The sequence below is a fragment of the Penaeus japonicus genome, unplaced genomic scaffold, assembly GCF_977035675.1.
Source record: "Penaeus japonicus unplaced genomic scaffold, GWHDUDI00000001_assembly GWHDUDI00000004, whole genome shotgun sequence".
NCBI classification, from domain to species: domain Eukaryota; kingdom Metazoa; phylum Arthropoda; class Malacostraca; order Decapoda; family Penaeidae; genus Penaeus; species Penaeus japonicus.
The window spans coordinates 39,716,359-39,728,858 of record NW_028234406.1 but is presented as its reverse complement, the minus strand read 5'-3'; the positions used below and the strand labels follow the sequence as shown (position 1 = coordinate 39,728,858).

General features: G+C 31.1%; 2 protein-coding genes across 2 annotated transcripts in view; one reads left to right on the top strand and one right to left on the bottom strand.

Moving 5' to 3' along the window:
• The window catches only part of LOC122254386 (uncharacterized), a 24,978-nt gene extending 20,231 nt beyond the window's left edge, over window positions 1–4,747 (top strand). Inside the window, exon 5 of the mRNA XM_043018055.2 lies at window positions 4,491–4,747. Within this exon, the coding sequence (XP_042873989.1) occupies window positions 4,491–4,590 (100 nt within the window). The 3' untranslated portion in view covers window positions 4,591–4,747. The remainder of the gene's footprint in view (window positions 1–4,490) is intronic.
• A 3,980-nt stretch (window positions 4,748–8,727) lies between these two features.
• The window catches only part of LOC122254387 (transmembrane protein 208), a 6,850-nt gene continuing 3,077 nt past the window's right edge, over window positions 8,728–12,500 (bottom strand). Inside the window, exons 4-5 of the mRNA XM_043018056.2 lie at window positions 12,071–12,155; window positions 8,728–11,593 (exon numbers count right to left, since the gene is read on the bottom strand). Coding sequence (XP_042873990.2) covers window positions 11,456–11,593; window positions 12,071–12,155 — 223 coding nt within the window. The 3' untranslated portion in view covers window positions 8,728–11,455. The remainder of the gene's footprint in view (window positions 11,594–12,070; window positions 12,156–12,500) is intronic.

Genomic DNA, 12,500 nt, shown 5'->3' with positions numbered 1-12,500 from the left:
ACATTTATATATACATACATGTATATGTATATTTATTTATCTAGACACACATACACACACACAAATTTATATATATATATATATATATATATATATATATATATATATATATATATATATATATGTATGTATGTATGTATATATATATACATATATATATACATATATATATATATATATATATATATATATATATATATATATATATACATACATATATATAATATATACATATATATATATATATATATATAATATATATATTATATATATATATAGATATAGATATAGATATATACATATATGTATATATATGTATATATATATATATATATACATATATATATACATATATGTATATATATGTATATATATATATATTTATATATATATATATATATATATATATATATATATATATATATATATATATATATATATATACACGTATTTATGACAACATAATAGCAGGATAAGGAAAGTAGGAAACAGAATATAACGAATGAGAGAGAAAGAAACCAACCAACGATGATCAAAGGAGGAGAGATCCCAACAGGTGAGAGAGAAAAAAAAAGTGAACATCGATGAAAGAAAAAGCAAAAGAAGAAAACGGAGAAAATATATTTAAGAAGAAAAGGAAAGTAAGAGGGAGAAGAAAGGAAGAATGCCGTACCGCAACAAAGACCTTTCATGAAAGGACAGGCACGTATAAAAAAACATCAAATAACCTTTCTTGTTGAACATGTATATACTAGATTAACTTACACTTTATTCCCTTGACTCGAGAATTTATCTTATTCTTAAAAAAAAAAAAAAAATAAAATAAAAAAAATCTGTAGCCATGACGTCACGAGCACAACACGCTGACGTCATCAAACCACAATTCCACGCTTCTCGTCACTAATTGATCGCCAAGGATGGATATCGTGGCATTCGTGTTGATCTTCGTGTATACAAGACGGCGTCTGCCTGACTGGAAGACTCATTTTGATCGTCAGGTGATGCTCGACCTGCCACAGACGAAGAGTTAATGATATAAAGCAACACGAATCGTTGGTTGGTTTGATTTCCGTGGGTCCATCGCGTGCCGCTTTGCCCCCTTCGCGTCCTAATCGTTCCGGACCTTTTTGTTTAACCGTTTGCCGTAAGTTTAAGATACGAACTAAAAACAATGATTATGGCTGGTCTAACATCGACCTCCCTGCATCAATCTGCATTTAATTACCCTAAGTTGATCTCTCTTCTTTTAATTATATATTTTTTTCCTCCGGTGTTGTAATGCGGAGGAAGGAACCTCAGAGACTGAAAGAAAATATGGATGAGAAATATCAGGCATCATTGGTCTTTCTTCATTTAATTAAATTCCGCGTATGAAAATGTTACAGCCGTTATCGTAATGCAGATGAAACAATAAACCTTAAAGTCTAAAGTCCTATAGTAAAATTAGGAAAAAATATTACTAACACATATGACTGATTCTTCCGTCCTTCAATAATATATAAAGCACGAGACTGAGTACTCCCCGGTATTGTATTCTGCATGAAGGAAAGGAACTTCAGAGACCACCGGCCTAAAAGAAAATCTGGCCGAGGAGTAACAGGCCTTTCTTCATCACGGCGCGCTTGGTGCAGTGGATCAATAGGACCATTGTGTCTCAGCCTTCATCACGCGCAGAGGTTAATTGTTTTTAACCGTGGATTAGGAGAGGAATTATGATGGGTGTTGATAAAAAAGTAGTAGAGGAAGAAAAGGAGAAGAAATGGTTTGCTTTTCTTATGAAAATGAAATGTTTTTTTTTTCTTTTCTTTTCTTTTTAATGGAATGGATATAAGAGGATGAGAAGATAATCCTAATTCAATGAGACCAAAAATAAATGATAAAGTATGACGGGTCATGCACGCACACACACTCACACTCACACACACACTCACACTCACACACACACACACATACAAACATGCATACACACACTCACACTCACACACACACACACACACACACACACACACACACACACACACACACACACATATATATATATATATATATATATATATATATATATATATATATATAGATAGATAGATAGATAGATACATGTGTGTGTGTATAATGATGTATACACACACACATGCATACACACACACACATGCACACGCACACACACATACACACACACACACACACACACACCAAGATGGAAAATGACAAATTAACCAAAAAACAAACAAACTTTACACTAGATCGAACGATGAGAAACCAGGTCAAGGTTCGCCCAGTCTAAATACTCCTTCCCTCGACCTTGAAACGACACGGGTATTTCCGGCTGGTCTAAATCAATTTAATTCGATGTAATAATACCGCAATTTTTTCTTTTTTTTTATATAAATTTATGGTGCAAGATTTTCTTAAGATCAAAAGGCTCTATTTCAATTATTAGATAAGATATTTGTCACGTACGGGAATGATTAAGATAAGGAAATGTATTCATTCGTTGGTTTTTGCTTTTAAGTGTCTTAATTTGTTGATAGAATGTCATTTCTGTTATTCTTATCATGATCATAATTGTTCTTATTGTCATCATGGCTGTATCTAACAGTATTATTATTGTTGTTATTATAATCATTGTTATTAGTAATTGAGTTGTTATCAGCACTGTTTTTATTGATTTTTTGCCGTTAATATGATAACACAGTAATACAATAATCGAATTTTAATAGTAACACCATCTCATGTTGAACAAATTTCTTTTTCTGTTCATTATCTTTTTTTCTTTTTTTTTGTAAACAAGAGAGTAGTAAAGATACATCATGATCGTAAACATTAAGCGATTTTCAGTAGCAAGCCAACAGGAGATCGAAACATCGCGATATGAAAAGAATTTCAATTCATATAGATACAAAGATATAGATATATTGAAATTATGAAATTACTTAAGGATGAGGTACCGACCCATAAGTGGAATAACCCAAAATACTTAAATACATCATAGTCTGTATGGGAATTACAGTTTAAACAGAGAGTATAATGATAAACCATACAAGTACAGATAACGGCCATTTCAAACCAGTATGTTGAGGTGGTGGAAAATGTCATATTTGCGTAAATTAAGGAAGTTTGGCTTGTCAATATATAGATAAATGATGTGGGGATCAGAGAAACACAATTATTGCATACAATAGTGTATTCTGGGAGAAATCTCTAGAATGGTTGTTTACATTATACTTGGTAGCTTTGCCATAAGATGGCGCATATAAAATATAGTTAAATCAAACATTAGATATTCTTTTGAGGTATGAACCGTAGGTATAAAATTATAAGTATCCTTATCCTACCTAACAGTTCTAATGATTAAATCAAATTACCTAAATGAACAAAATACTTGATTAATAGAATTGTCAAGACAAAAGCATGTTTATATTTTCACGATCACATGTCTTAATTTTCTATAGAGGCGATAATAGTGGTTCTCAACGTGGCCAGTATATTGGTAAGGGGGGGGGGGAGGATGCCAGAATAACTTCATTTTTGACGAACATGAACACTATATATGTGTGTGTGTATATATATATATATATATATATATATATATATATATATATATATATATATATATATATATATATGTGTGTGTGTGTGTGTGTGTGTGTGTGTGTGTGTGTGTACACACACACACACACACACACACCATCCAATTATCTAATGCCAGTGACCATTAGATTCGGCAATGGCTTTATGAAAAGATGTGATAAGTTCGAATTTTGTCCGTAATGAGTTAATTGTATCTTACTTCAGATCATATGTTTAAAGTATCACTATTTGTTGTTTTTTTGTGGTAAATCTAGACTTTTTTACATTACATTTTTATCCATACCATGTTTATTTTAAAATTAATATTCATATAAACTATGTTCCAGATGGGAAATAGCATTAGAAAAAAGGAATACTCATATTAATACGGCATGAATAAAGATTAAGCAGATGTAGAAATGCAATACAACTTTCTTATATGATTCTTCATATAATAACATTTCACTCCCTTTTTATATTAACGCATTTCTTCCTTTCAAACCTTCATTTTTGCTGTAGCTTCACTTGACGCAATATACATTTATAGATTACAACGTTATTTCCTTAATATGGCCCCAGAGACCTAACGCCCATAGAAATATCTTATATATATTTTTTTTCTTTATATATATTTTTTTTATAAATATTTTATATATATAAATATTTTTATAAATATTTTATATATATAAATATTTTCACACACATACACACACACACACACACACACACACACACACACACACACACACACATATATATATACATTTATATATATACATTTATATATATATATATATATACATATATAAATGTAAATATATATATATATATATATATATATATATATATATATATATATGATTTTATTTTTATTTTTTATTTTTTTTATTTTTTTTTTACATATTTTTTTATCTTTCCAGGGACGACTTCACAACATCAGGCGTCAAGTCCCCTCCCTTGAGATACGACCAGAACGAGCAGCAGATTCTTGCTAGTATCGAGCGAGATTTCATACACTGATAGAGATAACGAGTACAAAGATAGAGATTTTTGTTTAACAGTAGAATATGTCGGTGTGTAGATACTGGTAAGTTATTGAAGGGGTGATAAGGACAAGGAGGAAAGTTATATAAAGACTTGCTAAAAGATAGCAAAAAAAAGAAAAAAAAAAAAAAGACAGACTGACATGAGGTGATTGAACTTCGGTCGTAAATGAAGTGAAGTGAAAGTGCAACGTTTCAGTTGATTCAAAGAAAAGGAAAAAATAACTTTTTATTTCTTTGATTTGAAAAGAGAGTCCGCGACATTGGAGTGAAAACTTAGGGCGAGGAAAGTCTTGGAAAAGAGTGTGTTTTCGAAATGACTGATAAATGAAATGATAACACAAGCATGGCGTGAAAAAAAAGAAAAAGAAATAGATGAAATAATAGAAGGCAAAATGGACTTCAGAAGATAGTTAAAATACATTTACCTAAACATATGCATATGTAATATACGTATATAATATATATATATATATATATATATATATATATATATATATATATATATATATATATATATATATATAAACCTTAATGAGTATGATACTATATACTGTTATAATTACATAATTATCTTCAGTCAAACCCGAAGTGTATTTTTTTTCTTTTCTTTACTGTGGTTTCTCTTGATACAAAACTGTTGTTCCTTACTGAGTGCACTTCTGTTACATATTGCTTGTGCTTCTCACGGACTTGTTATGTAGGTATTTTCACTTTGATTGTTTTATGTGTCATTTGCAGCACATAAAACGTTTGTGATATAATATTTCATGTATGTTGTTTCTCGTTATACAAAGTGACTTTATTTATAGCGTCGTTTTAGGTTATAGAAGGAGGTTTAGAGAATGTTTCCCCCCTTCCTCTTATGTTATCCTCTTGTATTTCACCTTCACCTGCTTTATCATGAATGAAATACTTTAAGCCTTCCTTCGTTAAAGCACAGCAATAACTTTGTCAATGTGGTGTACCATAATCAGCAATACATACTTTGTTTCCACTGTATATATCTGTAAAATGTGTCACTCCTGCAAGTTTACAACGTGTCTTGATCATCTGCCTTCTCTGGTGCTCAGAATGAGAGGGTATGAGCATATATATGTAACTGGAATGCTCGGCTCTTTCCTTCAATTTTTTTTTTTTGTGACCAAAGCCGACTCTGTGAACAACGACGAGGGAATGTGACTTGTCCCATGACGAAAAGTTATATATAGTTTATAGAGTAAGATAACGATTTAAAAGATATCCTAATTTAAAGTATGTTGGCGAGTTACACATAAAAGTTATATAAGCTATGCAGTAAGGGTAATTGTTTTACCCATGAAATTTGTAAAATAATAAGGTTACTCCTGTCTCAATGTTCAAAAGACTAAACGAATAAAGGCAATGTATCTAGTTCATCCCAAGCTCAAAGTTATAGGTGACTGGGTTTTGAATCTAAATTTAAGAACTAGTAATTTACCTGTAAAAGCTCATGATTGCTGATAAACAGTGCCATATTATGCATATTAGAAGCTCCTAATGACTTAACAAAGCAAACTGCAATGAAAGAGAACTGTGACTTGTTCTCGGTGATCTGTTTTGCCTTGAGTCCAAGTACTGAGAATAATCTTAAAAAAATAAATTAAAAAAAGGGAAAATCATCTGAGCCTACCTTGGGTGGTAAAACTCTACTCCGTAAAATATGTAGTTATCAAAGAGTTCATGTTTACTTTCTATCAGATTTCTTTTTATACAGGAAGAGTTTACATGACACTGATGTCGAGTTAAAAACTTAAATTGTACATCACACACTGATTATTTTGAAATGTTTTCAAATGTTTGAGTATTTCTTGCATTCTCTTTTATATCTTGACAGATAACCTTCCTTTGCCTTAATATTATTACTTACAAATACAAATATTCATGAATAATATTGTGTTCTATGACAGTAGATATGAAATAATATACAACTCTTCCTTATTGAAAGGTTGTAAGAAATTGCCTTTTACTTTGATGACTGCTGTTAACATTTAAATTATTTTCTGAATTTGGATTGTTATTAATCAAAATTCAACCTCACTTGAACACAACTTTACAAATGAATGTATATGTGAATCACGTCAGGTGGCCTTAACATTATCAAAATTGGAAGATACGGTGTGTATAGAACATGCACACTAATATCCATTGTATCTACGACTGTTAATTAATATTTCGATGCAACAGGATGACACATTTCACAGCTGCTGTAATCAAAGTCCACCTCATTATGAGTAGCCTCCATTTGTATGTGTGTTCAACTTATTGAAAATCAGGAATCTTAAGACATACATTTCCTCAGTCCATTCCTTCACATCACAGCCATGAGAAAAATCTAAAAGAGGTGATAATTGTCCAGACTTTATAACTTGATAATTACTATCTAGTTCCAGTAGACAAGAGACAAAATAAAGCTATATTTGATGTATGTGACACAGGTGTTTTACTATCTCCATACTTTTGAAATGATCTAAAGAAATCTACATGAAAAGATATAAGTAAGTTGCTTTGCCAAGGAGTGTATTACAACAATAAATGGTTCTAAATTGACCCTTCTGAGTCTCACCTATCACATGAATGACTATGAGAACCATGAATTTACTAAATAATGTGCAATACTAACAGCTCTGACAATGTATTGTTAACATACCATTATATTTACACATATAAAATGCTGCAAAAAAATGATAATTCAAGGAGAAAGCATTTCGTTTACCATTTATTTGAAATAAAACCCTATCAGAATCAGAATAGAAAAAGGGGTAAAATCTGTCACATTTTTTCTTTACATTTTCCTTCATCTACCACATGTTAATATGCCTATCTATCTAAAGCATCTCAATAATATCTTGTAGCTACTTGACAAGCACTATTCACATAACACTGCCCGAACATTTAAGCATTGGGCTTCTAAACTGCAGAGGTTTAGTTAAACCCTCTCATAATTGCATACAACTTTATAGATGATGAATATCTATGATCTGGTGTTTGCATTGGCCAAACCCACCTCGATGCAACCAAACAGCTTATTCCTCCTAATGACAGCAAGAAAGTAATGATAATTGCTACTGTAAATATTTATACAGTTCTTACATATCATTTTCTTACCCTGAATATATACTGGTTTGGAGTTTGTTATTTGGTTAAAGTGGCAGAACTGAAGAAGTATATATATATATACATATTTTCTTTTTTCATTAAAAAAAATGCAATTACAGCACTGTAATACAGTTGTCATACTAAAATGTACTTCAGTGAATATACAAAAAGCTTTCAAAAATGTTATTTAAAGAACTCCAAAACATGCTTTGCTTAGTCTATGGTGCAAACAATATATATCCAAGTATTATATATAGTACATTATTGTTCATGCACTACCAATGTTTTATATTGTTTCTAAAATACTTTGAATGGTGAATATATTATACAAACATTTAAAACCTTTGCTGCCTTCTACTGTGGGACTGTGATTGAAGAGATAACAATCACAGGAAACAATACAATGCAAATTACTATAAGAGTGAAAAATATTGATGCTACCAATTGGTGTAATTTTGTACTTCTTGCTACACATTATGATTTTCTTCCCAAATACTATCCTCTTGATTTCTGTAATACTAATTCATTTCATGTGTGTATGGTAAACCACTCTCAAACAAATGCTTTTTGGAAATTTCTTCAGTTTTGTTAGGCAGGTAAAACATGTCTGCACACAACTCCATTTATATCTAAATGACGTTTTATCTAAGACTACTGTTTACTGAAGTCATAATTCAATCTTCTGCCTTGTGCTACCATTTAACACATTTGACTTGTTCTATTAAAAGTCAGTTAATTGACTATATTTACACATATTTTTTACTTGTATTTGTGATTAACACTGTTAAGCATATATATAATTTTTTAATCAAAACATAATATGATCATGAATTTTTGTTACCAAGAAAATAATTACAAAGGATTATAATGGTATGATCAAATAAGTTCTAGAGAATGTTTTTCTCTCCAAATAATAAGTGGATTTATAAAACCACCTATTCCCCTAATATCTAGTCTTATGTGCAAAATCAAATAAATGATAATAAACAGCAGTTCAGATAATTGACACTTTAATCACAATGGTGAACTTGAGGGCTACACTGCAGAAACTGTTTTATGTAGAAACCCTATACATAGAACACGTGTCTTCATGGGAATAACAAATACACATGCTTACATTTAGCACAGAATCTGCAAGCTAGAATAATTCTATAATATGTCAACCAAATGGGTCTAGTATTCAGATTATTTCTATGATGTCACAAACATTTAATGCTAATGCATGAACTCAATACAAAATTTAAATATTGTAGTTACAACATCCAAATATGAAATTTCAACTAACATGATCTCGACTACATAATGACTCACTTTCTGATAAATCTGCTAATGAGGAGTGATTCTTGTGGACTGATGTAGAATATTATGAGTGATATATATATTTTTTTAAATAAGTGGGATGGAGACGTTGAGCAAAGAAAGTTAGGTAGATTCTACCTACCACAACAGTAAGATATATTAATTATTGTAAAACAAAAATAGATACATTCAAGTACTGAAGGATGTCTATAACTATATCTTTCACATTTTCCCTCAATAGTAAAATAGTCACCACATGGTACAATCTCTCCACCAAATACTTACTTACATACGTGCTACTAGAAAAAAGACGGCGATCTATAGAAAAGTGGACTTCGGATGTGCAAAATCCTTCGAGAATAGCAAAGTTCGTAGCAAGCTGTGCCTTACAAAATTCGTCCTCACAAAACTTCATCTTTTATTGGAAGCATCAAAACATAATTATAAATATCATAACCTCATGCAATTCTTTCACTTGGCATAGTAAGGTGTGTTTCCCTGGTATTAAATGGCTAAGATTAAGATAGAAAATTACTTTTATAGCATATTACACATTCTGTATAGATTAAAAGACTCGATGCATTTTTAAAAGCGTAGTCATATATTAAAAACGGGATATGTATACAATATTCACATGTAGACACAATATGGACAATATATTGTCTGCTTCCTGGTGCCACATACCCAACTCTTATGCTTTTTACTGTATTCAATCTTGGTCAGTCTTCGTACACTAAATAATTTAATATGGTATTATGCAAACTGTACAACCATGTAATCTTATCACTAGCCTTAGCTCAGAATTATCCACCAACAAATATAGTAAATAATGAAAATAATCCCAAACAGATACCGAGTGTGTTCAGATTTTAGTGATGCAATACTCTGGTTTCTCATATTCTATATTACATACACTTGTGAATGAATCTGGCATGGTAATACTCCACTTACATACTTATGTGATGAGAATATATATTTCTTTTACTTCCTGTTCAGATGAAAGAAAGAATAAACAATAAGCCACCATTGAACCACTGGGTGAAGGAAACTATTCAAACAAATTTATTTTGTGGGAAATAATTAGGAATAAATTGCTAGAACCTTTGCAGCATCAAAAACAAGCAAGGAATAGTTTTATGAATAAACAAATCTAATACTAAACCCCATTAAAGTTCAAGAATCACTAGGCTAATGATATAGAATAGGATGACGATGAAGACACCTTTACAAAAAATTGGGATTTGCTCATCAAGACTAAGCAAACACAGAAAACAAGAAAACACAGCCATGTTTCTTCAAACAGTGTCAACAAACAGGTACAATATGCCCACCTACTTTGTGAAACTTTGGTTGGCACCGTACGCCATAAAATAAAAATTTACATACTGAAATATATGCTACTCTTACATTCCCTCCTCCCAGATTACCCAACTATACCTCTTCATGTACTCTTTACACACACACAAGTATATTCTCTGCATGCAGGATAGGCTGAAACACAACTGTAAAGGGTCTGAATAGGCTAACAAATTGAGGAGACAAACATGTATGAAACACGACGGTGAAGCAAGGTTGTGAGTAGATGTTATGTCCATGCCTCAGTTGAACTCAATCTCTTTATCTCTTTGAACTCTAGGTAAGATTGTATATGAAAACTGAAATACCTGTCCCAATAGCATATTTATCCCATGACCCTGTCAGGTAAGTGACCTCCATCATTGGCTGATAGTACCTTGTCTTCCAAGCACACATGTTCAAAGCATGTCTCTATCTCCGGTGAGAATAGCATAAAAAAATGATGAGCCTTTCAAGGAAACTAGGGATTTACTTAAAATTGAGTACAGTTACATGCAAAAAAGAGTAACATATTAAGGCTTGGCAATTTCTTCTCATTTCTTTATTGCAGTCATACCAAATCTGGAGCTACAGTCATTGAAGTACAAATGGGTGCATATTGGTGTACATTATAGAGGTATAGGAGTAAAAAAAATGCCATTTTTGAGTCCCTTGCCTAAAGCAATTTATATAAAAGAAGTCTAATATTTCAAAATTATTATTTTCCTGGTGAAGCTCACAAAATACAAAGTAGGTGGGTGAACTGTATGAGGAATTGTGTACCTTCCATATCTATTAATCAACTATAAATAATACAGATACAATAGAAAAACAATTGACAGGAATACAAAAATAATTACAACACAAGCTCAATCTGCTAATCATAAACCAAACCCTATATAATTCTGTTATTGTACACAACATATCAAATATCAATTTAGAATCAAACATCTGTAAGGGTGAAAGCCTACTCTCCAAATTCATGTTACTCCATAAAAATAAATTAATTGTAGAGTGCAATTTATAAAATTGCAAAAACAACAAAATTTTCTAACAGAAATGTGAAAAACTTTCAGCCTCAACAAAAGACGTTAACGGTACTTCATCTTTCTCTCTAATTTCCGCTGCTTCTTCTCAAGGTTCTTGTCCTGTGGTTCTTCGGGAGCCGGCTGGAAGAACCACGGGCCAAGGATATTTGTCCACAGCATCTGCATTCCTCTACAAGGAGCCTGAAAAGAAGTTCAGATACATTTACCATGATACCTTAAACCACTTTAACCACATTCAACTAATCCCATGGGATAAATAGATTTCTTTTTGTTTTTTCTTAATTATTAGACACTTTTCTTTATAAGGCAAAACATGATTTCATAAAATCTGGATTTATTAGGAAGGGGTTGAAATGTATTGCTTCATCTGGTGACAGTGGCACTAAACTTAGTAATAGTGATAATGTATAAAAAGTAATGTGTGTGTATATGAGTATACATTTATGTAAATATATAAATATATAATTATGTCTATACACATACCTACCCACAAAGTGTATATAAACATACACATTCATATCCCAGTATATGTATAATTCTTCCCAGTATGGAATGAAACAGAAAAGGAAAAGACATAGAAAAAAAAGAAATTATGGCTTTTATCACAACTCAAAATCAAAATCAAAATCGGAGTCCAAAAACAGTAGTGACACTCACCAACAGCCAGAGGTACCAGAAGTATGGAGTCATGGTACTGAGTAAGCATACACCAGAGGTTAGGATGATGAGATCCTTAACATGCCTGTGAAGAAATTAAACCATTAACAATATGTTCAAAATGGTAGCATTCAAAACTTGTGCAGAAATTATTCTCTGTAACAAGAAAGAACGATAAAATACTATTAACCTTTTTCCTTATAATTGCTACTATAATTACCACTACTAAAAATAAATCTAGCCCTTAGTTTCATATAAATAAATCTATATTTTTGTCTTAAAAACCAATTGATATAAATTTCTTTCCAGTTCCCCCCTCCAAATTTCCTCCTACTGTAGGCAATTGTAACATGTAAGTTTTCTTTTATATAAATATACACTTGTGGGAAACACTTTAATTTTTTTTATGAACATTTAAAAAAATTATATT